Raw genomic sequence first — 27,849 nt, 5'->3', positions numbered from 1 at the left:
GAAATTTCACACCTCTGTGTTTTGCTGTTCTCAGCCCTGTGTCCTTTCATCTGGTCTTTTCTCATGCATGGTGCTTTTGATGAAATGTTTACCAAAACAGTTCAAGACAAATGTCCGGTTATAACTGATATTATCAATATACCATCTGGGCCCTTTGAAACCTCAATGTGGCCCAATCGATCAAAATCAAACTATATCAAAATGACATTTCCAACCCTTACATCTAAGGCAATTGTTGGCTGGGGCTTTATTGCTCCTTGATATTCCCAGATATTCCCTCCAATGGATTCCTTTTGCACCTCTAAGGAAGTGATGGTCTGTTTATTGCTGTCATTTGGTGTTTGCGGCAAACCCTTCTTTCAACTGCCATTTGTGATACATATTTTCAAAGACACTAAAGCTATCTCCAGTTGATTTCTAAGGCTAAAGCTGTTTTCCTGATCAATCTATTGCTGTGTTGTCAAAGGCTTTCATGGCGGGATCACAGGATTGTTGTATGTTTTCCGGGCTGTATGGCCATGTTCCAGAAGTATTCTCTCCTGACGTTTTGCCCACATCTATGGCAGGCATCCTCAGAGGTTGTGAGGCATGGAGAAACTCAAAAATCAGAACAATAGATGGGAAGCAACACCCTGAGGGCAGAGGAGCTCCAGGGACGGCTAACAAAGGATGCCCTCCAGGCAAGAGACAAACCTTTCCAATGCTAACTAAGGTGATTGACTGACTTTCAACTGACAAAGAACTCTTCTCACACCCTTTGACTTTACAAAAACTGTTCAGACCCTCCTGGAAAACCGCAGCTTCTATGTGGAGTTTCAGGGCCGGAAAAGCAGATGGAGGAGGCAAAAGAATGGTTTACCCCAAGGCAGCGTTCTTGCACCGACCTTGCTTAACATCTTCACGAACGATCAGCCACAACCACCACTCACAAAGAGCTTTATGTATGCTGATGATCTTGGCCTTACAACACAAGCGAAAGATTTTGAAACAGTTGAAAAGCAACTCACCAATGCCTTAAAAGACCTCTCCAGCTACTACAAAGAGAACCACCTGAAGCCTAACCCTTCCAAGACACAAGTGTGTGCTTTCCACCTACGTAACCGCGAAGCCAACAGGAAACTGAGAGTTACTTGGGAAGCCAAGAGCTCGAACACTGTTTCCATCCTAAATACCTTGGTGTCACCTTAGACCGAACACTAACATATAGGAAACACGGCATGAACACCAAGCACAAAGTAGCTGCACGCAACAACATCCTGCGGAAACTGACTGGCAGCGCATGGGGTGCAGACCCACAAGTAGTAAGAACCTCAGCCCTGGCCTTGTCTTTCTCAACTGCAGAGTCTGCCTGTCCTGTTTGGCACAAGTCTGCCCATGCAAAGCAGGTGGACATAGCACTGAACGAAACATGCAGAATCATCACGGGATGCCTTAAACCTACACCTGATGATAAACTCTACAAGTTAGCTGGCATTGCCCCTCCTGGAATCACACTGTGTCCAGTTCTGGGCACCGCAGTTGAAGGGAGATGTTGACAAGCTGGAAAGCGTCCAGAGGAGGGCGACTAAAATGATCAAAGGTCTAGAGAACAAGCCCTATGAGGAGCGGCTTAAAGAGCTGGGCATGTTTCCCCTGCAGAAGAGAAGGCGGAGAGAGAGGAGACAGGATGAGGGCCAGGGATCAAGAGGTGAGGGGAAGGAAGTGACAGGCAGGAGGGTGCCAGCTTGTTTTCTGCTGCCCTGGAGACTAGGACGCAATGGAACAATGGCTTCAAACTATAGGAAAGAAAAGAGATTTCACCTGAACAGTGGGAAGAACTTCCTCACTGTGAGAGAGAGCTGTTCAGCAGTGGAACTCTCTGCCTCGGAAGGAGTGCGGTGGAGGCTCCTTCTTTGGAGGCTTTGAAGCAGAGGCTGGATGGCCATCTGTCAGGGATACTTTGAATGCGATTTTCCCGCTTCTTGGCAGAATGGGGATGGACTGGATGACCCATGAGGTCTCTTCCAACTCTAGGATTCTAGGATTTTAATATAAGTCTTTGTAGTATTTTTGCAGTGTTTACTATATGTGTTTGAATTGTTCTGTAACCTGCCTTGAGCCCTGAGGAGAGGTGGATAAGAAATAAAATTATTATTTTTATCATCATCATCATCATCATAATCTACACTGTAGAATGTATGCAGTTTGATCCCACCTTTAACTGCCATGGCGCAATACTATGGAACCCTGGGAGCTGTAGTTTGGCACTCTTGGGCAGGGAGGGCAGAAAGGCCTTGTGGGTGGGAAGACCACCAAGGCACCCTTTTTGAAACTGTTGTCGACCGCGTTTCTAGGGGATCGGGCCCCTTAAGGAGAGAGCCGATCCGGTCCTGAGAGAACGGACCTTGGCGGAGCCAATAGGAGAATATGAGCCGCAATACAACCTGAAGCCGAAATGAAGAAGGTCCGCCAAAGTTGAAGGAAAATCCGCCAAGGAGTCTTTATTGAGCGATTCAGCTGAAAAGGACACTAGTAGCGATCATTCAGTCTACTAGCGTATCATATGTTTCAAATAAAGCCATATTTATACAATGTTTCGGTCTGACAGCCCTTTGAATTTCCCGCCCCACTCCCCCGCCTATCTGATCGCGGATAGGCTAGAAGGTTGAACGAGGCGGGCTTTCGTTTCCCGCCTTGCTCTGTTGGCCCAATAGGGAGCTGCTTTTTGTCCCCACTCGAGCCAATCAGGAAGGAGAAGGCGGGAGTTATTGAAACAATGAAGTGACAGGGCAGGAAATATCAGATTAGTCCTTGCCCGGCCGATTTCTAAAGGGATTAATGACAGTCATCAGGGGTCCCTGTCATGTACACTGATTTCAGATATGCCTTAAGGTGTCAGGGGGAAGTAAGGATGGGTGGCAATGGGCGCAGCAGGGCGTCTTCCTGAGACGTCCTGGTTTTCCCTTTGGAGGAGATATGACAATGTTTGCCTTGGGGGCGAATCACCTTTTGTTTTGGGGAAGGTAAACCTGGGTCATAGGAGCTGGGGTTCATGTTGGGGTCAAAATATTTCCCATTTGATTTCATGATTTGACAATTATATGAAATAAAATGAAAAATAAAATAAAGTTGGAACATAAACCCAGCTGGGAAAAACACATATTTTCTGGGGATCCCAAAGAGTACAAATACATATAGGCAGATAGATAGATTTCAAGGAAATAAGGGAGAATCCATAAAGGTGGGTTACATTGCATAAAGGGGAATCATGAATGATATAAACAATTGAAAACATTTGATAAGAACGAAGTTCACAACATCTGGGGAACCCAAATATGGAAATTCATAAAAGTGGAGTTTTAGCAGCATGATTTCACAATTCATGGAGTTGTTATCTCTTGCCTCAGAGTGCAGGGATAATCCACAGTAAACTCCAGTAAAAAGTCTCAATCACCTTCTACTATAAATATATGGAATATAGAACATAAAGTCTTGGTTTTTGAACTATCTTTTACAAAGTCCTGGGGGGGGGGGTGGTCACCTCGATCACATTTTCCCTCCTTCGGGGCTTGGAAATGGCTATGAACATTTCCCAAAGCCCCGACATTTCACTGCATGCAGGGCCTCTGCCTTGGTAGATCAGATTGTGCCTTTTTGTTGGAGGGCAGGAGCTTGAAGAGGTGAAAGCTGAGGTTCAGTCAGTGGTGGGTGATCCCATGGTGTTGAAACAGATGTCCCTTGGTCTGGAGTCATGGGAACTGGAGCATGAAGGTGGAGGTGGTGAGGGCTGGGGATGATGGAGGCTGTGATGCAGTACTCCCATTTGGCTGCCTTTTCTTGGCTGCAGCTTGGGCCCCCCTTTGTAGTTGGCAGCTGGGGGCAACTGGGCACAGCTTCTGCGCCTCACAGCACGGCGCCTCCTGGTGACTGCAGGCAGGTCCAGCACTCCAACAGAGGAGACGGAAAGGAGAGAGTGCCTAGGGAAACTAAGGACAGATTATAAGCCCCCCTCCCTCCCCTGGTGGGGTTAGTCAGGGAAGTCACTCATACCTTGTGAGGGCTCCAGCAGTCCTGGGGTCCTTCTTTGGCACAGCTCTGGTGAAAGTGGAACATCCTTCCCTCATGGTGGTCACTGGTAGAATCCTGTTCATTTCTTCTGGGACATCTTCTGCCATGGCGGCCAATTCTGTCCCCTGGTGATGTCATGAGGGCCTCCTTGGCAGCGTCAAAGGCAGACCTGCACTCAGTAGCCCTTTGCCAGGGCAGAACCAGGCCAGCTGGAGGGCACCATACGGTGGTCTGGCCATAAAAGCCTGCCATGTGCAAGAATCCGTTCAGCAGTGTCTTAGTCTCTAGCCCCTGAGCCAGGCAGATGGGGCTGCTTCCCCCGTAGGGGTCTCAGATCAGCCACAGGTGGGGCTGTCTCTTCTGGGTGACTGGGGGTCCGGGCTTACCCTCACAGGACCATCTCCAATGGCCTCTGGGTTCTAGCTGCTGCATGAAATCCACAGCGCACTCCGAGAGCCCCTACCCAGGTCTTAGAACTGTTCATGGTGGCAGGTATGGATTATGGGTCTTGCAGTCTGGTCTGATGTCCTCAGTCAGGTGGTTGGGTCCGGTCCTCTGGATCTCTTCAGCTGTGCCTGGAAGGTCCCCTGGACTCTGTACTGCCCCCCTCATATTTAAAGGCAGTTAGAGGGATTTTTAAAACATTCACACGCATGCACTCAGGGAAAGGGAGGGAGAAGGACCCGAAAGGAAGAAAGGAGATTGTTGGGGAACTGTGGAGAGTGAAAGAGTGCCTTTACTATAAAAGTAAACCAGGATTTTGACTGTATGTTTATAAGGAGAAATGGGGATGCTGGGAGTTCCCTTCACAGGGGAAGGAAGGGGGGAGAGAAAGCTTTGAAAAAGGAGAATGTTGAAGCGCATTTTGGCCTAGGAAAACATGAAGTGGAAGGGAGAGAGAGAGAGAAAAAAACTCACATATAGAAAAATACATGCATTCTTCCACCCCCCTTTGTCCCTAAGATAAGGGAGGTTTGAGAAGAGAGAGACAAGAAAAAGTTAAAACCACAGAAGCAGCAGGATTTCTCTGGGGGGGGGTCACAAAATATTAGGGCTTGAACCTTTGAAAATAGGGAGGTGAGATGGCACAGAAGAAAAGGGAGAGAGAGAGAGAGCATAGCACTAAGCTAGTCCATTCCAGCCCTCCTTCCCAGAAAACTATATATCACTGGTGGCTTTTAAGGCAAAGGGATGAGTAGAGAAGAGTTTACAGCCCACACATTACATAAACACACAAAATTTAACCAACACTTTTCTGGGAGTCCCCCTCCCCCACCCAAATCCTTTGCCATGCTTCCCAGATGGGAGAGAAAGAAAAGGGGAAATTAAGAAACAGAAGCGGCTAAAGGAATGGCCCCCCTCCCCCCTTTTGTAAGGACCAAAGGAAATATAAGACAACACTGAGGTAAAATCTTAGGGATAGTGTCTAGAAAATGGGAACAAAGGGAAATAAGGGATTTTAAAAGGTGAGAAGAGAGGAAGGAGAGGAGAAACGGATTTGAGATTTGAGAGAGAGAGAGAGATTTTCACTCAGGCCGGGGAAGAGAGAGAGAGAGAAAAGAAAAAAAAGGGTGCAATTTGAGGGTAGGCAAGGCAGAATATCAAGTTGGAGAAGATTTGATTTGAAAGAAGGAAGCGATCCTTGGAGAACTATAGATCTTGGTGGCAGGCTTCAGGACTGAATCTTCTCCCCCCTTTGCCCCTCCAAAAACAGGAAGAGAAAAAAAGTGTCCTCTTTGCACAATCTCCCCGCGGCCCCTCCTTCTCCTCTCTCTCCAAGAGAGGAATGAGCGCAGAGAGAGAGAGAGAGAGAGAGAGAGAGAGCCTGGTGGGGGCAAGAGAAGGAGGGGGGATGGTGGGGTGATTCTTCCCATCTGAGGAAAACTCAGAATGTGGCAGGAGTTGAGTGGCAGGGGCAGATACAATTGGGGGGGGGCATCAGGCTTCAAAGGAACGGCTGGGATGGGGGCTGAGAGAGTGTGACTTGAGAAGAGGAGCAGTGTTTTGGATCAGGTGTGTTTTGGGGTGAGAGGGGAGGGGGCTGGGAGCCCTCCTCCACGTTAGACTGGGCTGAACTCTCTGGAGGGGAATTTCTTGGGGGGGGGGATCCCTGAAGCAAGGGTTCCCTTGGAAGGCCAATTTGGGAGTCCTAGATCAGTGTAGGACTCAGGGTGAGGAGAAAAAGTAGGGATAGGGATGGGGCAGAGGGCCTGGGCTGATGGGGTGGGGGGAGAAGGCAAGCAAATGTGTCCAGAAAATCCTCTGGAGGAGGGGATAAGGGGAAAGGGTCTAGAGAGGAATCTTTGGGGGGGTTGTTTTTGGAGCCCAAATCTCTGCATGGGAAGACGTGGACCCCCTCCCCCCTCCAATTCTCTCCCTGGCTTTAGGGCCATGAACATCGCGGCATAAGCAAGCTGGAACCACCTGCCCTCCCCATGGTGAGTCACCTTAGGTCAACACTCCGAATTCGGCGACTCAAGCGGGGGGGGGCAAGCTGTTCCCCCTTCAAGGGCCACGAGGGGCCACTTATGCGCGCTGAGTTAGCCCAACCTGGCCTGCACCATGCTTTTCGATGCAAGCCCACCCCAATTGGCCAGGATCTTGCCCAATGGAGAATCCCTGGGGATGTCTGCTGGGGTGGGACACCCTAGACGTGCTGAACAAACACCCATCCTTGGCTCAGCCCCTGCCTACACTGACAGTTAATGGTGTAACGACTCACCCAACCGGCCAGATGCAGCTCGTCCTTCCAAGAGTTCCTTCCACCAAGGCTGAATGGCTGGCGTTCGTGGAATCCGCAGGTGCCCCGGGAACACAACCGTTCCCCTACCCCACGATCCTTGAACCTGTAATCTGCAAGCCAGACTGTTCTCACACGCCTCCAGGTGCCAGATGTTCCCGCGTTTCACCAGGAATTTGTTACCGAGCCCTGATCCGAAGTGCAATACCTCCAGAGCTCCGCCCACCTGGGTCTCAACAACGGAGCCGGTTCCCTTTTTTTCAGGGCATCCCCTGTTTCACGTTGGCGCCTTTCCTTCGAGGAGCTAAAAATCTGCTTCCTCCTATCTGGATCCTTTGTTCAGTACCCTGAATCAGATCTAGAGAGAGAAAGGGACTGCCAGAGAAATTTGGATGTGAAATGAGGTCAAATTGTTGGTCGGAGGGCCCTCCTTGCAGCCGTTTCTCTCCCCAACCTGTTCCAGAATATCTGGACCAAGGTCGCCGCTTGGAATTTTAGCCTAGAAATTGATTTTTGGAACTTCCAAGCAAGTCCCTTCGTGGTAAAGCCAAATTATGTTGTCGACCGCGTTTCTAGGGGATCGGGCCCCTTAAGGAGAGAGCCGATCCGGTCCTGAGAGAATGGACCTTGGCGGAGCCAATAGGAGAATATGAGCCGCAATACAACCTGAAGCCGAAATGAAGAAGGTCCGCCAAAGTTGAAGGAAAATCCGCCAAGGAGTCTTTATTGAGCGATTCAGCTGAAAAGGACACTAGTAGCGATCATTCAATCTACTAGCGTATCATATGTTTCAAATAAAGCCATATTTATACAATGTTTCGGTCTGACAGCCCTTTGAATTTCCCGCCCCGCTCCCCCGCCTATCTGATCGCGGATAGGCTAGAAGGTTGAACGAGGCGGGCTTTCGTTTCCCGCCTTGCTCTGTTGGCCCAATAGGGAGCTGCTTTTTGTCCCCACTCGAGCCAATCAGGAAGGAGAAGGCGGGAGTTATTGAAACAATGAAGTGACAGGGCAGGAAATATCAGATTAGTCCTTGCCCGGCCGATTTCTAAAGGGATTAATGACAGTCATCAGGGGTCCCTGTCATGTACACTGATTTCAGATATGCCTTAAGGTGTCAGGGGGAAGTAAGGATGGGTGGCAATGGGCGCAGCAGGGCGTCTTCCTGAGACGTCCTGGTTTTCCCTTTGGAGGAGATATGACAATGTTTGCCTTGGGGGCGAATCACCTTTTGTTTTGGGGAAGGTAAACCTGGGTCATAGGAGCTGGGGTTCATGTTGGGGTCAAAATATTTCCCATTTGATTTCATGATTTGACAATTATATGAAATAAAATGAAAAATAAAATAAAGTTGGAACATAAACCCAGCTGGGAAAAACACATATTTTCCGGGGATCCCAAAGAGTACAAATACATATAGGCAGATAGATAGATTTCAAGGAAATAAGGGAGAATCCATAAAGGTGGGTTACATTGCATAAAGGGGAATCATGAATGATATAAACAATTGAAAACATTTGATAAGAACGAAGTTCACAACATCTGGGGAACCCAAATATGGAAATTCATAAAAGTGGAGTTTTAGCAGCATGATTTCACAATTCATGGAGTTGTTATCTCTTGCCTCAGAGTGCAGGGATAATCCACAGTAAACTCCAGTAAAAAGTCTCAATCACCTTCTACTATAAATATATGGAATATAGAACATAAAGTCTTGATTTTTGAACTATCTTTTACAAAGTCCTGGGGGGGGGGGGGTGGTCACCTCGATCACAAAACCTCATCGGGAAGGACTTTAGGTTTCGTTTCTTTATCCGTTTTTAAATACATTTTTGGGAAACCGAAACTGCCCATTGCCACTCGTGTTTGCTGAGTGAGTACATCCTGCATACAAGGTCAAAATATGTGCACAAAGGAGAAGTTAGAACTTCTGTTGCAGAAGATCCAGTGGCCGTTGGAGTGTGACTCTGAGGTTCAAAGCTGACTTGTGCGTCTTGTATTGAGCTTTGGGTGACGACGAACCACAGGATCTGGGCCCGGTTCTGTTCAACATCTTTATTAACGACTTAGACGAAGGGTTAGAAGGCACGATCATCAAGTTTGCAGACGACACAAAACTGGGAGGGAGAGCTAACACTCCAGAAGACAGGAGCAGAATTCAAAACGATCTTGACAGACTAGAGAGATGGGCCGAAACTAACACAATGAAGTTCAACAGGGACAAATGCAAGATACTTCACTTCGGCAGAAAAAATGGAAATCAAAGATACAGAATGGGGGACGATGCCTGGCTTGACAGCAGTGTGTGCGAAAACGACCTTGGAGTCCTCGTGGGGAGGAAGGTGAACATGAGCCAGGAATGTGATGCGGCTGCTAAAAAAGCCAACGGGATTCTGTCCTGCATCAATAGGGGAATAGCGTCTAGATCCAGGGAAGTCCTGCTCCCCCTTATTCTATTCTGCCTTGGTCAGACCACACCTGGAATCACACTGTGTCCAATTCTGGGCACTGCAGTTGAAGGGAGATGTTGACAAGCTGGAAAGCGTCCAGAGGAGAGCGACTAAAATGATGAAGGGTCTGGAGAACAAGCCCTATGAGGAGCGGCTTAAAGAGCTGGGCATGTTTAGCCTGCAGAAGAGAAGGCTGAGAGGAGACATGATGAGGGCCATGTACAAATACGTGAAGGGAAGTCATAGGGAGGAGGGAGGGATCTTGTTTTCTGCTGCCCTGCAGACTAGGACACAAGGGAACAATGGCTTCAAACTACAGGAAAGGAGATTCCACCTGAACATCAGGAAGAACTTCCTCACTGTGAGGGCTGTTCACCAGTGGAACTCTCTCCCCCGGGCCGTGGTGGAGGCTCCTTCTTTGGAGGCTTTTAAGCAGAGGCTGGATGGCCATCTGTCGGGGGTGCTTTGAATGCGATTTCCTGCTTCTTGGCAGGGGGTTGGACTAGATGGCCCATGTGGTCTCTTCCAACTCTCCTGTTCTATGATTCTATGATTCTGGGGTGGATCTATGCTGCAGAATGAATGCAAACTGGGAGCGTAAAGTGATACAATGCTTGTGAAATGGATAAGCAAGGACTGTGGGTAAAAGGATCCGTGCCTGGCGAGTATAAGCCAAACCGAATGGGCCAGGATAGAGAAAAGTTCACCAGGCTGAAGACAAGACGCAGAATCACAGAATCCTAGAGTTGGAAGAGACCCCATGGGCCATCCAGTCCAACCCCATTCTGCCAAGAAGCAGGAAAAACAAGGATTGGAGATGAAGCCTCAGTGGAGACCTCCTTCCCGCATGACCATAACTTCCCTCCTGAGAGACAGATTTCTCTCCCTTCCTGTGGCCTCGGCCCCATCCTTCATTAGTAGCCTTTTCTAAGCTGGATGTTTGAAGCCTCAAGGCTGTGGCATGCTGGGAGCTGTAGTTTCTGCCAAAGAGGACCGGTGTCTCACCAAAATACAGCACCCATGGCTCCACTTCATTAAGCCATGGCAGTTAAAGAGGTGTCAAACTGCATTAACTCTATAGTGTAGACACAGCCTGGGTCATGTAAGTAACTTCTCGCGACAGTGCTCTGTTCCGCTGAGCATCCAGCACTTGCACCAAGGGAAGGAGCTTCCAGGGGAAGCTCACCATAGAACTGCCTGGAAATCCTAATAAATTCCTAGCATTTTCCTAGGGCACTGCTACTGTGGGTCCCATGGTTGTGGGGATCTTTCTGTACAGTCATGCCTTCACAGGAGCCCCCGGTGGTGCAGTGGGTTAAACCCTTGTGCTGTCAGGACTGCTGACTTGAAGGTTGGGTTGCTGACCTGAAGGTTGCCGGTTCGAATCCAAGCCGGGGAGAGTGCAGGTGAGCTCCCTCTGTCAGCTGCAGCTTCCCATGCGGGGACATGAGAGACACCTCCCGCAAAGATGGTAAGAACAATCAAAACACCTGGGCAATGTCCCTTGGGCAACAACCTTGCAGACAGCCAATTCTCTCACACCAGGAGCAAATTGCAGTTTCTCTAGTTGTTCCTGACACACACACACACACACACACACACACAAAAGGCTCACCAAGGTCTCTTCTTGTCTTCACAACAACCTGAGGAAGTAGGCTAGAGTAAGCATGGGCCAACTTCGGCCCTCCCTCCAGGTGTTTTGGACTTCAACTCTCACAATTCCTAACAGCCTATCGGCTGTTAGGAATTGTGAGAGTTGAAGTCCAAAACACCTGGAGGGAGGGCCGAAGTTGGCCCATGCCTTGGCTAAAGTATATATAGAGAAGGACTTGAATGCCTTGGCTATGGCGACCCATCGGAGAATAGCACAACTTTCCTCTATCTATGGCCTCCCTGAGCCTTTCACCTTTGAGACAGAAAAGTGGGATAGAAATAAATACGAGAACAATAATAATAACCGGGCAGCGTTCCCTGGGAAACATCCTTGCAGGCAGCCAATTCTCTCACACCAAAAGCAACTTGCAGTTTGTCAAGTCGCTTCTCATACGGGAAAAAATCCCCCAAAAACAAAACTCCTCCACATTTGTAGGTCTGGCTTTTGTGGATTTGCCTAGAGATCCTTGCAAATCCCTAGACCAGGGGTCCCCAAACTAAGGCCCGGGGGCCGAATGCGGCCCATCGAAGCCATTTATCCGGCCCCCATGGCACAAGGGCAGAAGGGGGTTGGGCTAAATGACCCAATGGCATCATCATCATCATCATTATTATTATTATTATTATTATTATTAGAAACACAACAAGATGAGTCCACAGCAGACACTCTGCTGGCTGTTGTACTGGATCATATTCCGGACACTTCCCAAGTGTCTAGGACTGTGTGATGTATCAGCGAATAATACATGCAGGTCCCAGTAAGGTGGCCTTCTGCAGCTGGCAGGTGGGGATTTTGTCAGCGCCGATTGTGTTTAAGTGCAGGCCAAGGTCTTTAGGCACTGCACCCAGTGTGCCGATCACCACTGGGACCACCTTGACTGGCTTGTGCCAGAGTCTTTGTAATTCGATCTTTAAATCCTCATATCGTGTCAGCTTTTCCAGTTGTTTCTCCTCAATCTTGCTGTCACCTGGTATTGCAACATTAGCAATCATTACTTTGTTTTTTAACACGATTGTGAGGTCAGGAGTATTGTGTTCCAAAACCCTGTATTATTATTATCATTATTATTATTATTATTATTATTATTATTATTATTATTATTATTAACATTGAGTCTGGTTGGCCATCTGTCAGGGGTGCTTTGCTTGTGCTTTCAATGCACAAAGGCAGAAGGGCATTGGACTCAATGGCCCAAAGGGTCTCTTCCAACCCTCTTTTTTATTATTGTTGTTGTTGTTGTTGTTATTATTAATATTAATTATTATTATTATTATTGCTTGGTGGCCAACTATAGTCCGGCCCTCCAACGGTCCGAAGGATCGTGAACCGGCCCCCTGTTTAAAAAGTTTGGGGACCCCTGCCCTAGACAGACCATATTCCCCAGGTGTCGGTAAATGGGTTCTGCCGCCACAGGTGCCTTGCTGTGTTATTGATGCTCATTGTATTTATTTCTCCTCCTGCAGCCCATCCTTACCGGCCTCTTGAATCAGAAAGATCTTTGTCTGTTTATGTAAGAAAGGGGACTTCTCTAGGGAGGTGGCCACCGGGAAGACCTTGTTGCCCTCAGACGCACCTCCAAATGGGATACTCCTGCTGATTACACTATGTAACATTATTTTTAAAAAATGTTCTATGTGTTGTCGAAGGCTTTCATGGCCAGAATCACTGGGTTGTTGTGCATTTTCTGGGCTGTGTGGCCATGTTCCAGAAGCATTCTCTCCTGACGTTTCGCCCACATCTATGGCAGGCATCCTCAGAGGTTGTTGAGGTCTGTTGGAAACAAGGCATGTGGTGTTTATATATCTGTGGAATGTCCAGGTGGGAGAAAGAACTCTTGTCTGTTGGAGACCAGTGTGAATGTTGCAATTAGAATCATAGAATCATAGAATCATGGAATAGTAGAGTTGGAAGAGACCTCACGGGCCATCCAGTCCAACCCCATTCTGCCAAGAAGCAGGAAATCGCATTCAAAGCACCCCCGACAGATGGCCATCCAGCCTCTGCTTAAAAGCCTCCAAGGAAGGAGCCTCCACCACACTCCACATGGGGCAGAGAGTTCCACTGGTGAACAGCCCTTCTCACAGTGAGGAAGTCCTTCCTGATGTTCAGGTGGAATCTCCTTCCTTTCCTGTAGTTTGAAGCCATTGTTCCCTTGTGTCCTAGTCTGCAGGGCCGCAGAAAACAAGCTCCCTCCCTCCTCCCTATCACTTCCCTTCACGTATTTGTACATGTCCCTCCTCATGTCTCCTCTCAGCCTTCTCTTCTGCAGGCTAAACATGCCCAGCTCTTTAAGCCGCTCCTCATAGGGATTCTTGTTCTCCAGACCCTTAATCATTTTAGTCGCCCTCCTCTGGACGCTTTCCAGCTTGTCAACATCTCCCTTCAACTGTGGTGCCCAGAATTGGACCCAGTGTGATTCCAGGTGTGGTCTGACCAAGGCAGAATAGAATAGAGGGGAGCATAACTTCCCTGGATCTAGACGCTATTCCCCTCTTGATGCAGGACAGAATCCCATTGGCTTTTTTAGCAGCCGCATCACATTGTTGGCTCATGTTTAACTTGTTGTCCACGACAACTCCAAGGTCTTTTTCGCACACACTGCTGTCAAGCCAGGCATTGTCCCCCATTCTGTACCTTTGATTTCCATTTTTTCTGCCGAAATGAAGTATCTTGCATTTGTCCCTGTTGAACTTCATTTTGTGAGTTTTGGCCCATCTCTCTAGTCTGTCAAGATCGTTTTGAATTCTGCTCCTGTCTTCTGGAGTGTTAGCTATCCCTCCGAGTTTGGTCCCGTCTGCAAACTTGATGATCGTGCCTTCTAACCCTTCGTCTAAGTCGTTAATAAAGATGTTGAACAGAACCGGGCCCAGGACGGAGCCCTGCGGCACTCCACTTGTCACTTCTTTCCATGATGAAGACGACGCATTGGTGAGAATCACCCTTTGGGTTCGTTCGCTTAGCCAATTACAGATCCACCTAACCGTAGTTTTGTCTAGCCCACATTTTACTAGTTTGTTTGCCAGAAGGTCGTGGGGGACTTTGTCGAAGGCCTTACTGACCACCTTGATTAGCATTAATGGCCTTGCCAGCTTCAAGGCCTGGCTTCTTCCTGCCGGAGGGGGGGGATCCTCTGTTCCAAGGTGTTAGCTGCCCCTGATGGATTCTTGTCTGTAATTCCTCTGTTCAGAGTGGGAGTCCTTTCTCACACTCTGAACCTTTCACAGATATGTAAACCTCCCTTGCTTAGTTTTCCAACAGACCTCACAACCTCTGAGGATGCCTGCCATAGATGTGGGCAAAACATCAGGAGAGAATGCTTCTGGAACATGGCCAGGCAGCCCGGAAAATGCACAACAACTCAATTCTGTTCCTAGCTTGAAAGCATTATTTCCTGTTTGATTGTGCAGTGCTTACTCTAAAAGTAGTTGTTACATTCCAGAAACTTTGTTTTTGTGGTAGAAACTATGTTAAATCAGTGAGACTCTGTGAGATGTTCATTAGAAAGCTAGAGCAAAATGTGCTACGAGATTATGTATCTTCTGCAAAAACGAAGTTTTGGCAGTTTAATAAGCTTTTTCCACGTGTTTATGATAGAACCAGTTAGGAAATGTCATTGATAACCCAGGAACAAAAATCGTAGTGTTACAGACAGTGTCACAGTCAGGTTCTCCTTGGAAGAGCCCTGCCTTGGCGACTGTGAACTGTGTGCGCCTGAACATGAATCCACGGCCAGAGAAGCTCAACAGCATCCGGAAGGGCACTGAACGGAAGGGCAGCGAAGGCGTGCATGGAACACTAACAAACGGCCGTTGCTGTGATTTATGGTCTTGGCCCCACTGGGGATTTGGGGAGGGGTGGGTGGCATTGCTTCCCTTGACAGGAGGGACTCCGGGGACGGCTTCTGTTTGGGAAACAGGATGCTGGGCCGGACCATCCCTCGGCCCCATCCAGCGCCTCTCCTTATCTTATCAGTCCTCCTCATGTTGCCAGAAACAGACCCACGTTGAAGCCCAAATAAAGCCTCTTTCTCTGGACATTTCCATACAGAGGCTGGATGGCCATCGGCTGGGAAGGCTTGGGTTTTCCCTGCCAGGGCCTGGCCACTGGTCATTTCTACTGAGGGCGCAATGGGGAGCCCACAGGACCTTCTGGGGTTGACCTCAGGAAACGTGCCCATGATGGCTGAGATGGTGTCGCCTGCGGTGCTGACAGATTGAGCCGAAACAGACCCAGGCCTACTGTCCAGATGTAGATGCGCCGGCCTGACCTTTCCTGCACCTCCCTCTTTGCTGGAAGAGAGCCAAGGGCTGGGAAGCTACTCCAGATACTGACCAAAGTCGCTTTCCAAACATTTCATGTTGGTGACGCCCTTTGGAGACAGGCATCATTTTGTGGCACGGTCATTCAGTTTTGCTAACAAAGCAGAGGTTAATCCAGGGATGGGCAAACTTTGGCCCTCCCTCCCCACAATTCCTAACAGCCGGTAGAGGGTTGGAGTCCAAAACACCCAGAGAGAGGGCCGAAGTTGGCCCATGCCTGGGTTAAACCAAATCCTTATTTATTTATTTATCTGCAGTATTTATATTCCGCCCTTCTCACCCCGAAGATAAACTGCTTACTTCACATAGCCATTAGTTTGGGTGGCGCACCTATGCATTGCAGCCAACCCACAAACATGTCATAACACAGAGTTTGGAAAGTTTTACATAAAGCACTAGATCCACAATGAGGACAGGTTATGAATAGATATTGCAACACCTGATATCCGTCTGGAAGTGGCAGCCAGCAATGAAAGGGCCATGGCATTGACATCTCCAGCCCATCTTCTGTTCAGATATCAGCCAGCATGCCAATGCCTTAAATCAAGAAACATCTCCCTAAGATCTACAGCAGTGGTTCCCAACCTTTGGGCCTCCAGGTATTCTGGACTTCAACTCCCACAATTCCTAACAGCCGGTAGGTTAGGCTGTTAGGGATTGTGGCAGTTGAAGTCCAAAACACCTGGAGGCCCAAAGGTTGGGAACCACTAATCTATAGAGACATTTGCAGGAACACCTCAGCAAGCGAGAGTCCAAAAGTGGCAGGCTAAAACCTGGAACCTCAATCAGTGGCTGGGACTGGATGAGAGACTCCGCCCTGGGCACACAGAAGGCTGGGTGACTTGGAAGGCGCTGAACAGACTGCGCTCTGGCACCACGAGAGGCAGAGCCAACCTTAAGAGATTTATTTATTTCATGTCAAAAGCACTGCATAATAAATGTTTAAAAGTGATAAAGGAATCACAAGCAGCTAAATAGTTTTAGATCAAAAGCGGGCAACAGCGACCGCATTGTCAGTAGCTTTAAACAACTTCTCTATACATGAGGCAGGACATTGTGGACAATGTCCACGCCTTAGCCACCTCTAGACTGGATTATTGCAATGCGCTCTACGTGGGGTTGCCCCTGAAGACAGCCCGGAAACTTCCGTTAGTCTAACGTGCGGCTGCCAGGTTGTTAACTGGAGCAAACTACAGGGAGAGATCTACTCCCCTGTTCAAGGAGCTCCACTGGCTACCGATTATTTTCCGGTCCCAATTCAAGGTGCAGGTTCTTACCTATAAAACCCTAAACGGTTTGGGACCCGCCTACCTTTGTGACTGCATCTCCCGCTATGAACCCACTCGTCCTCTTCGTTCCTCCGGTAGGGCACTTCTTTCGCTCCCGCCACCATCCCAGGCTCGGTTGGCGGGGACGAGGGAGCGGGCCTTTTCTATTGTTGCTCCCCGGATCTGGAATTCCCTTCCGGAGGAGATCCGGCAAGCACCCACCCTGGCTTCCTTCAAAAGGCTGCTTAAAACCTGGCTCTTCCGCTGCGCCTTTGGATAACCGAGCCCATAGCTATAGCAGTTGCACAGGCCACCTCTTTGACTTGAAACATTGCACTATATTCCTCTGCCCGAAATCATCTTAGAATATAACATTGTATTTTAGTTCTAGTGGTCCCTCCAGGCCATCCTCTCCTCCATCCCAGTGGTCCTTTTTTCCTCTTTCTTTGCAGATTCATGTTATTTGAGTGATTATATTCCTTCTGTTTATGTGATTGTTTTAGTCAATTGTTATGTTTTGTTTTTGTTTTTAATTCTTATAGCGTTTTATAGTGTTTTCAGTGTTTTATTGTACAATGTTTTATGCTGATTTTATATTGGAAACCGCCCTGAGTCCCTTTCGGGAGAGAGGGCGGTATACAAATAAACTTTTACTTACTTACTTACTTACTTACTTACTTACTTACAAACATACATATGTGATCGAGGTGACCCCCCCCCCCCAGGACTTTGTAAAAGATAGTTGAAAAATCAAGACTTTATGTTCTATATTCCATATATTTATAGTAGAAGGTGATTGAGACTTTTTACTGGAGTTTACTGTGACTCTCTGCACAAAAGGTGTTTGACCTTTTAGCCTGAGGCAAGAGATAACAACTTCATGAATTGTAAAATCATGCTGCTAAAACTCCACTTTTATGAATTTCCATGCTGGGTTCTCCAGATGTTATGAACTTCGTTCTTATCAAATATTTTCAATTGTTTATATCATTCATGATTCCCCCTTATGCAATGTAACTCACTTTTATGGATTCTCCCTTATTTCCATGAAATCTATCTATCTGCCTATATGTATTTGTACTCTTTGGGATCCCCGGAAAATATGTATTTTTCCCAGCATGGTTTATATTCCAACTTTATTTTATTTTTCATTTTATTTCATATAATTGTCAAATCATGAAATCAAATAGGAAATATTTTGAACTCAACCTGAACCCCAGAACTTATCCCATTTCCTATGACCCAGGCTTCCTTTCCCAAAAACAAAAGGATAATCTGCCACCGCTAAATCCAATCAAATTCAAATTGCATGGACAATATAGGGCTTGAGTCGCCGAATTCGGAGTGTTGACCTAAAGGTGATTCGCCCCAAGGCAAACATTGTCATATCTCACCCAAAGGAAAATCCAGGACACCTCAGGAAGGCGCCCTGCAGAGCCTGTCAATATGGCTCATTACCACCCATCTTTTACTTCCACCTCTGACACCCCAAGGCATATCTAAATTCTGTGTACGTGACAGAAACCCGGACATCCTTGATTGCTGCCATTAATCCCTTTAGAAATCGGTCTAGCAGGAATTAATCCGATATTTCCTGCCCTGTCACTTCATTGTTTCAATAACTCCCGCCTTCTCCTTCCTGATTGGCTCGAGTGGGGACAAAAAGCAGCTTCCTACTGGGCCAACGGAGCAAGGCGGGAAACGAAAGCCCGCCTCGTTCAACCTTCTAGCCTATCAACGATCAGATGGGCGGGGGAGCGGGGCGGTAAATTCAAAGGGCTGTCAGACTGAAATTTTATATAAATATGGCTTTATTTTGATTGTATGGTACCCTAGTAGACCGAATGATCGCTACTAGAGTCCTCTTCAGCTGAATTGCTCAATAAAGACTCCTTGGCGGATTTTCCTTCAACTTTGGCGGACCTTCTTCATTTCGGCTTCAGGTTGTATTGCGGCTCATAATTCTCCTTTTGGCTCCGCCAAGGTCCGTTCTCTCAGGACCGGATCGGGTCTCTCCTTAAGGGCCCGATCCCCTAAAACGCGGTCGACAACACTGACACCCCCCCCCCCAAGACCCCACAACTGGAAGACCATCATCCTCGAACTACGAGGGATCGCCTAAGTAAGCAAGCAACCCAGAGAGCCTTGGGCTGCCTTCTCCCCAGGGATCCTCCCTAGGAAACGGCTGATCCCTGGGATGCCTCTCTCCTCCTGGGCCATGTGGCCCCAGCCTGTGTCCATCCATCTGGAAGTCTTCTGCCCAGAAGTGACCCCCTTCCCCTCCGTCCCTCCCTCCTCCTTCAAGGAGCCTCATCAGCACTTATGGAGCCCTGCAGGCCTCTGTGTTTGGAAGGGGAACAGCTGACATGACAGCAGGGACTTCCCAAAACCAGAGGCAATAAAGCTGCCCTAAAAAGGAAGACCAGAAGCCTTTGGACCTCCTCGCATTCGCTGGGAGCCTTGGGAGGGAGAAGCCACCTCCACGGCCCCACACTGACCACCGGAAGGAACCCAAAGCAGCTCAAGACAAGGTAGGAGGACGCCAGGTCACACTAGGAGATTTCTTCCTGGGGTGTAAATGTCATTTCCAAATGGGTTCTACTATAAAAACATGGGAGAAGTTTATTCAGTTGCAAACAATGATGGACATCCTACAGCAGGCGAGGGAAAACCTTGGCCCTCCAGGTGTTTTGGACTCCAAGTCCCACCATTCCTGACGGCCTCGGGCCCTTTCCTTTCCCCCTCAGCTGCTTAAGCCATACATCCCCTGATACATCCAAATTTGAATACTGGTGATGTGATGTGTGTGTGTGTGTGTGTGTGGGGGGGGGTGTTATTTTGTCATTTGGGAGTTACAGTTCACCTACAATCAAAGAGCATTCTGAACTCCACCAACGATGGAATTGAACCAAACTTGGCATACAGAACTCCCACGATCAACATGAAATACTGGAAGGGTTTGGTGGGCATTGACCTTGAGTTTGGGAGTTGTAGTTCACTTATGTCCAGAGAGCCCTGTGGACTCAAGCAATAAAGGATCGGGACCAAACTTGGTGCAAATACCCAATATGCCCAAATGTGAACACTGGTGGAGTGTGGGGAAAATAGACCTTGACATTTGGGAGTTGTGGTTGCTGGGATTTATAGTTCACCTACAATCAAAAATCCCCTTAAACCTCACCAATGATAGAATTTGGCCAAACTTCCCACACAGAACCCCCATGACCAACAGAAAACATTGGTCTTTGGCGACCCCTCTGACACCCCCCTCATGACCCCCCCCCCCCCAGGGGTCCCAACCCCCATGTTGAGAAACACTGGGTTACAAGATCCCAAGATGGCGATGGTGACGACTACATAGAATCATAGACTCACAGAGTTGGAAGGGGCACCCAAAGGCCATCCATTCCAACCCCCTTCTTTCTGCCAGGCGGGAAAAGCACAATCAAAACATGCCTAACAGATGGTCCTCCAGGCTTTGCTTAAAAATCTCCAGAGAAGGAAAGAGTTTAATGAACTCCCAGGCAGTCTCTCTTTTTCTATAGAATTGAGAGGGGCACCCAAAGGCCATCTAGTCCAACCCGATTGTGCCAGGCAGGAGAAGCACAATCAAAGCACCCTTGACAGATGGCCATTCAGCCTCTGCTTAAACAGTCCCAGTCCCCAGGACGGGAGAGAACAAGTCCTGCTTCCTTTTCCTTAGGAAGTCCTTTCACTTTGTTTTGATCCCACTTTTCTTTCTCCTGATATAGGGACTCAAGGCAGTGAACAGCAAACATGACACAGTGCAATTAAAACAGAGCAAATAATTTAAATATGAATATAAAAATTAAATAAAATATAAGATCCAATAATAATAATAATAATAATAATAATAATAATAATAATTTGTTGCCCATTTGTTGCATTGGTAAGACGTACAACCATTAAAGTACGGTATATACTCGAGTATAAGCCTAGTTTTTCAGCCCTTTTTTAGGACTGAAAAAAACCCTCCTCGGTTTATATTCGGGTGAGGGTCCTGGTGGGCTTATATTCAGGTCGGCTTATATACAAGTATATATAGTATATTTATTATTTTTCTCTATTATTATTGGTATTGTTACATTTATTATTTTACTCTATTAATTATTACATTTATTATTTTACTCTATTATTGTTGTTACTTTTACATTTATTTTACTCTATTATTATTATTATTATTATTAATACATTTATTATTTTATTCTATTTATTATTACATTTATTATTTTACTGAATTTATTATTATTATTACATTAATTTTTTCACTCTATTATTATTAAAAGGATACATAAGCACATTTACATTGAAGAAGATGAAAATAATGATTTAATCAGAGTTGAACAGTCATATCTTAAATTACAGTTTGATGTATAGATTCAAAAACATTTAAACTACTGATGCCTCAACTAATGTAATGTTATTGGTATCTCGGCTTATACTGGAGTCAATGTTTTCCCATTTTTTGAGGTCAAATTAGGTGCCTTGGCTTATATTCGGGTCGGCTTATACTCGAGTATATACGGTACATAGATTAAAAGACATAGGCATAAGATTGAATACATTAGAATCAGTGTGCCAATGAAATGGAAGCTACAATTTGTAGGTTAGAATTGGCTGGCTTGGCTGGCCAGAAGAGAGAAGTCTTCAATTTGAAGTTCCGTGTTAAATGATGCATCCTCTGCAGTGGCCCCGGGGTTGCCTTTCGAGTGGAAAACACCAAGATCCGCCCATAAAGACCATGCATTGGCTAGGACTTTTCAAGGGGAAGCGATTGTCTTATTATTCACTCCTTGTCATACAGATATTTCCACCCCTTCTCCCTTCCCTTGGTGTTGATGATACTGAAGTTCGCCAGGTGCAAACTGACTCAAGAAGGGAGGACAGCTCCCAGTCTGATAGCATGCAGACAGACGCTAATGCTAACGAGCTGTCTGGCCTTGACGAAACGGAATCTTTAGATGAGCAGGCCGTTTGGAATTCAGGATTCGCAGGAGTGCTAGACTAGCAAACAAGAGGGAGGTCAGAGGCCAAAGAAATGCTTTCATGCTATGCAAAGGGTATTAAAACAGTGTGCTGAGAGAGAAACCTTTGTCAAAGCAACTTCTCGCTCAAGTCAAGAAGCAAGCTCTCGCTTTCCTGGATTATCAAAGCCTTGTGTGTTCATGTTCATGGGACTTTGTCATGCATTAATGGAACCTTGTTTTATGCTTTATGTTTTCTTGGATTATTCTTTTAAGCTTCGTTTTGCAACAATCTTTTGGAACTTTACTTTTGCTTTTTAAGATCTATTTATTTCCTATTTCCTAATAAACTACAAAAGACTTCAACCTGTGTACAGCCTGGTGTATTTAGCAACGTGAAGCTAACCTGAGATGCGACATGCAGCATATTTCTTGCTGATGTTGTTCCAAAAATGTTGTAAATGACCCGCAAGTTATTTTCCAGCTAAAACCTGCTGATTCCATCAGTTCCAGACAGATGTTGGCTTTCCTTCTGAAAGGATGTTGGTTTGCCTTCTCAAGACAAAGGAACCACTCTGTTGACTTCCTTAACTTAAAAGCATCATTGTTTCTGGTAATGTGAACATGTTGTTTTCCACCACAGAGTTAATAATTGTCATGAATGACAGCAACTTTTAATTATAGTTCACGCATTCTTCACCTCCTTTTGTAGTTTTCCAGGCCTCATTTCTTAGGATGGCATCTTTAGGATCTACAGGTCCCATCCATATATCTTTCATACGATTTCATTCAAACCACACAAAATATTTTATCACAGAGATGCCCCTTGTGATGTCACAACAAAGTCCAGCCCCCATGATGTCATGAAAGAAGACACCTGGCGCATCACCTGCACTGGCACGGAGGAGCCCGTTCAAGTAAATGGGGGGGAAAGTGTGAGCAAACCATTTTCAAGGCAGTGCTCTCGCCCTGAGATTCCTTCCCCTTGAACGAGACCCTTCTATGAGCCAACGGTTCCTGGCCTCCTGCACCACAGCATCCTATGCGCCCAACTCATAAGTCGCACACACCTCCTACCTTGCTATGACCTTTGCTTTGCTCTTCCTTCTCCGATTTAGGACTTGGCCCCCGGATTAATCCATGAGGACTGCGATGCCTGCGATCCTCTTCATTTTGGGATTATCTCAGTATGTCCTCCAAGGTATGTTCTTCTCACTGCGTGTCTTTGGTTCCTTTCGACCCCATCATGGTAATATTTCATAGAATCATAGAGTTATAGAGTTAGAGGAGACTCCAGAGGCCATCCAGTCCAACCCCAGTCTGCCTTTATGCAGGGAAAACACAACCAGAACTCACCCGAGAGATGGCCACCCAGCCTCTGTTTAAAAGCACCCAAAGAGGGATCTCCTCCTTGTTTTGGTAATCTCTAAGCGGTTAGACTCAATTTAACCCTCTCTGGGGGAGATTCCACCAAAATCAGCAGAGTAGCAAAAGCAAAAGCTTTCAAATGCAACAGTTACTTACACGGGGCGAGCAAAGAGAAGCCTTTGACCATTTAGGATGGCAATGGACTGCAGTGTCTCAGTAAAAGTTCAAAAATTATTTATTCAGGTAAAAAGAATCCCATTGTAGATAGAAAGGCTTGGGAGCTGTCTAGTCTACTCTAGACTGGTTTCTAAGGAGAAAATAAGAAAGGAAAAATAACAAACATCTAAATAGTCACATCTTGCCAGGAGAGACAGCAAGATGCTGCTTGTTAGCTAGAAGAACAAAGGGAGAAGAGACTGAACCAAAATGGTTCCAACCTCATGGTCCAGTTTATTGGGGCCATAAACCATTCTGACCAATGAGAAGTTAGTTTTCCCTGGAGATTCACATTTCTACTAACTTCAAAGTAAGGGATGTGACGTAAACAAGATAGAGTGAAAACACAGTAAAGCCTGTCTAGGCATGCTTTGGAAACGGGGAAAGGATTCCCTCAGTCTAACTCTATCATCTATCTGACTACATCTAGACTTGAGTAGTCCAGGGTGATTCCCAACACTCCTGACCAAGGCCAATCCTTTTGGGATCACCCACAATGTCAAAAATGCACGTTCTTGCTTATTCTCCATTGCCATTCTCTGCAAGCTGTATCCATCTCAACTCTATACTGGACGGGCAGGTGGACTCTTACCCCTCTCGCTCCTTGACCCCTCACCCCGAGCCCTTTCTCCTTGCAGTGCGGGCCTCGTGGGGCGCCTCGTACCCGGAGAGACTGCAGGGCGTGCGGGGCTCCTGCGTGGTCATCCCCTGCACCTTCTCCTTCCCGGACAACGTGGCCGTCCCCCGCGAGGGCATCACCGCCATCTGGTACAAGGACCAGGCCGGGCAGAAGGTGGTGGCCTTCCACTCCTCCAGCCCCGCCACAGCCGAGGCCCAGTTCCGGGACCGCATACAGCTGCTGGGAGACCCTCTCCGGCGCAACTGCACCCTGCTCCTCAGGGGCCTCACCAGGCAGGACGCCGGCGGCTACAACTTCCGCTTCGAGATCAGCGAAGGCAACCGCTGGACTCAGCAGAAGGCCGTTCAGCTGACCGTGGCTGGTAAGTAGGAGGAGGAGGAGGAGGAGGAGAAGCCTAGAATCACAGAGTTGGGAGAGGTCCCTAAAGGGTATCCAGCCCGGCCGTCTTTTGCCAGGTAGGAAGGCACCGCCCAAGCCCTCCCATGTTGGGTGTTTATCCACCTTATCATATTGAGAAAGCCCTGTTGAAGGACGCTTCGGCCTCTTTCCAAGCGCGGAGAGGCATGGAGCTCATCACATGAGTTAAAATCCTTCTATCCGTCATACATTGCCCTCCGTGGTTGGAACGAGGCAGAAGTGTCCTGAAAGCAAGGAATTCCACAATTGACCTCATCACATTGAGGAATTTCCCCCTAGTAGGACACTTCAGCCTCTTTTCAAGCACGGAGCTCATCACACGAGTTAAACTACTTCTGGCCGTCATGCATCGCCCTCCGTGGCTGGAACGAGGCAGAAGTGTCCTGAAAGGAGGGAACTCTACCATCCACCTCATCGCATGGAGACATTTCCCCCTCAAAGGACACTTCAGGCTCTTTCCAAACATGGAGAGGCATGGAGCTCATCACATGAGTTAAACTACTTCTGGCCGTCATGCATAGCCCTCCGTGGCTGGAATGAGGCAGAAGTGTCCTGAAAGGAGGGAACTCTACCATCCACCTCATCGCATGGAGACATTTCCCCCTCAAAGGACACTTCAGGCTCTTTCCAAGCATGGAGAGGCATGGAGCTCATCACACGAGTTAAACTACTTCTGGCCGTCATGCATCGCCCTCCGTGGCTGGAATGAGGCAGAAGTGTCCTGAAAGGAGGGAACTCTACCATCCACCTCATCGCATGGAGACATTTCCACCTCAAAGGACACTTCAGGCTCTTTCCAAGCATGGAGAGGCATGGAACTCATCACATGAGCTAAGCTACTTCCAACTCTAACGCAGTGTTGTTAAAATAAACAACTTGTTGTTTGATAGACACTCATGAAAGCATTACATGTTCCATGAATTTTCTTCCCAGATTTCTCAGGTAATCTCTCGGCCTGCATACTTTACTTTTGGCTCTGATTTGTAAACAGAGACTTTTGTTGCTCTCCATGGATACAGGTGGTTTCTCCTGGGAACCCTCTTTATCACTCAGCTCTTCACTCGATTCTTTATCTTCTATTTCTACCTCTGACTCCTCGGCCTGGCCTTGAGACCCTGCACTTTCGGGACCAGTTTTCTCACAGAGAGAAACATCATTTCCCAGACCTGAATTTCCCAGACTTGAGAGCCCATCACTTTCTGCCACAGGAAATCCCACAATCCTCTTTAAATCCTCAGTTAAACCTTCGGCCTCTGGCTGATCTACCACCGTACATGACATTTGCAAGCAAATGCTTAAGAAAACATTTCAGGGTTTTGAAAAGGGATGTGCGCATTAGATTCAATGGTGCATGAGACTGGAGGCAACGCAGGCGATTCCTCTGCTGTTTCCCTTAGACGCCCCTGAGAGGCCCAGCGTCTCCTCCCCAGATGAGCTCCGCGAGGGGCTTCCGGCGGAATTCAGGTGCTCCAGCCCCTACGTTTGTCCCTTCGACGAAAGCAGCACCCTGAGGTGGGTTGGCTACGTCTCGGAGGCCGCACAGGTAACTGAGGAGGTCCAGCTGGACACCAGCGGAGCGGTCAAGCGCCAGACCCTCCGGATGTCTCCCTCCTGGAAGGACCACGGGCAGAAGCTCAGCTGCGAGGTCTCCGTCGGGGGACAGACGGCGGCAGGGAGGCTCACCCTCAGCGTCAAACGTACGTGCATCCACTCCGTTGCATTAATTCGGTAACTCCCATGGCTCAATGCTATGGGATCCTGGAAGCTGCAGTTTTGCATGGTTTTCAGCCTTCTCTACCCAAGAGTGACAAACTACATCTCCCAGGACTCCATAGCATTGAGCCACAGCAGTTAAGGCAGGATCAAAATACATTCATTCTGCAGCGCAGATGCAGATGTGGATGGTTCATTAGGGTGGAGAATGAATTCAGTTTGTGTGGGAAAACGGTAGGATGGGTGTGTGATTTATAGTTTTCTCCCTCCTTAATCACACCCTCCTTCACACTGCGCACCTGACTGATTGTTTCAGAGGCAAAGCTGTAGAAATCAATGCAAACATAGCAGAGTCCTTTACCAGTTGGCAGCAGAGTTTTACTGCACAGTCTGACCTTGTGCCACTGACTGTTTTAGAAAACACTTTCACTCAGTTTTTTCCCAAAGCTCACAGTGGAGGCTTTTAATCTTGACATGTTGCTTTATGTACAGCTATATACACACACATCAGGATCCCCTGATTTCCTATCGGTATATACAGAGATATACTCACGATGGTAACAGATATCAGCAATGGGTGTACAGTGAGAAGCAAGAGAATCATGGCGAGAGAGAGAGAGAGGGAGAGAGAGAGAGAGAGAGAGAGACCATGCTTGCTGCCCACTTTTATACCCATAGCTTCTTGTTATCAAACAGGGACAAGAGTGAATGATGTGCCCCCATCATGCCTGTCACATGGTCATGACTCCGCTTCTTCAGCATGCCTCTTCCGTTACACATCACCACCCACTTAACCCTTCAGCAGGTGTGCGACCACATGTCCATTAGAACTGTATTTCCACCAGTTTTACACAGTAGGGTTACAGCCAATGCATTCCTGTCTAACGGTGCATTATCTATCTAACACTGAAGTGATGCCAAACTGCCTGTCACGCTTACTTCAAACGACCAGCATGAACACAGACCAAAGGTAGCTGTTATCAAAACCAATCTTTATTGAAGAACACACGACTTGGGAAAAGTCGAGAATGACATAATGTTTACACACAATCAATTTTATCACCTTTGCTACAACGTCACACCACACGTAAATATCATCACCAAACCCCACCCCACATATCACATTTCTACTACTACAACGCCAACTATTCATCTAAGCTGTTTTGATTCTCACTCCAAAAGTTCCCATGCTCCGCAGCCAGGTGTCTGCATGAGCTATCGGGGAGTGTTTGTTGTTATGGCTCCAATTCCAGAGCTTGCAGACTCAGCTCTGGGAATTGGCTCCATGACACTGCCTTTACTCCGCATTGTAGCCGCAGCCTCAGCTTGTGCTTCTTTTGCCCCCAGATGTCCCCAAAGGGGTGACGGTGTCGCTGAGCCCCTCCGCGAAGAACATCCGGGTGGGAGACGAGGCCTCGCTCACCTGTGGGGTCAACAGCAGCTTCCCGGGAGTCAGTGCTTACAAGTGGTTCAGGGACGGCCTCCTCCTCCCTGGAAGCGCGCAGGTGAAGACTTTCCGGAGCGTGGCCCGCGGGGATTATGGGCTCTACCGCTGTGAGGCCGAGAACCCCGTGGGCAGCGGAGCGGCAGAGGGCGTCACGCTCTACGTTTTCTGTGAGTATGAAAGAGGAAGGCCAAGTGCATGTTTTCAGCTCAAAAGATTTGTAGAGTCTTTAAAAACGGCAGTTTTCATTTGCAAGCCTTGATGTGCAGCCTGATTTCTCTTTATCTTAAGAGCAGCTTGAAACATCTTCTGCAGCGTCCACTGTAAATAAATACAGTAGAGTCTCACTTATCCAACACTCGCTTATCCAACGTTCTGGATTATCCAACGCATTTTGTAGTCAATGTTTTCAATATAACATGATATTTTTGTGCTAAATTCGTAAATACAGTAATTACTACATAGCATTACTGCCTATTGAACTACTTCTTCTGTCAAATTTGTTGTAAAACATGATGTTTTGGTGCTTAATTTGTAAAATCATAACCTATTTTGATGTTTAATAGGCTTTTTCTTAATCTCTCCTTA

At 47.4% G+C, this 27,849-nt stretch overlaps 1 protein-coding gene and 1 long non-coding RNA gene across 4 annotated transcripts in view; one reads left to right on the top strand and one right to left on the bottom strand.

Annotated features, from left to right (window-relative positions):
- Positions 1–2,454: 2,454 nt before the first annotated feature.
- LOC134299324 (uncharacterized) lies at positions 2,455–7,548 on the bottom strand. The gene is made up of 2 exons (XR_010006507.1): positions 4,434–7,548; positions 2,455–4,292 (listed from the first exon to the last, which is right to left on the bottom strand). It is a non-coding gene; the product is annotated as an uncharacterized LOC134299324 (long non-coding RNA).
- Positions 7,549–18,682: 11,134 nt separating this feature from the next.
- Positions 18,683–27,849, top strand: part of siglec1 (sialic acid binding Ig like lectin 1) — a 55,772-nt gene continuing 46,605 nt past the window's right edge. For 2 of the 3 annotated variants that reach the window (XM_062981369.1, XM_062981370.1), the window contains exons 1-4: positions 20,886–22,664; positions 23,686–24,048; positions 25,502–25,801; positions 27,165–27,431. In XM_062981369.1, the coding sequence (XP_062837439.1) occupies positions 22,604–22,664; positions 23,686–24,048; positions 25,502–25,801; positions 27,165–27,431 (991 nt within the window). In that variant the 5' untranslated portion in view covers positions 20,886–22,603. Of the gene's footprint in view, positions 19,010–20,885; positions 22,665–23,685; positions 24,049–25,501; positions 25,802–27,164; positions 27,432–27,849 lie in introns of those variants that run through there. The other variant, XM_062981368.1, reaches the window with a different exon arrangement.

This window comes from Anolis carolinensis, chromosome 5 (genome assembly GCF_035594765.1).
Source record: "Anolis carolinensis isolate JA03-04 chromosome 5, rAnoCar3.1.pri, whole genome shotgun sequence".
Classification (NCBI taxonomy): Eukaryota; Metazoa; Chordata; class Lepidosauria; order Squamata; family Dactyloidae; genus Anolis; species Anolis carolinensis.
This window is presented reverse-complemented; position numbering and strand designations above follow the sequence as displayed.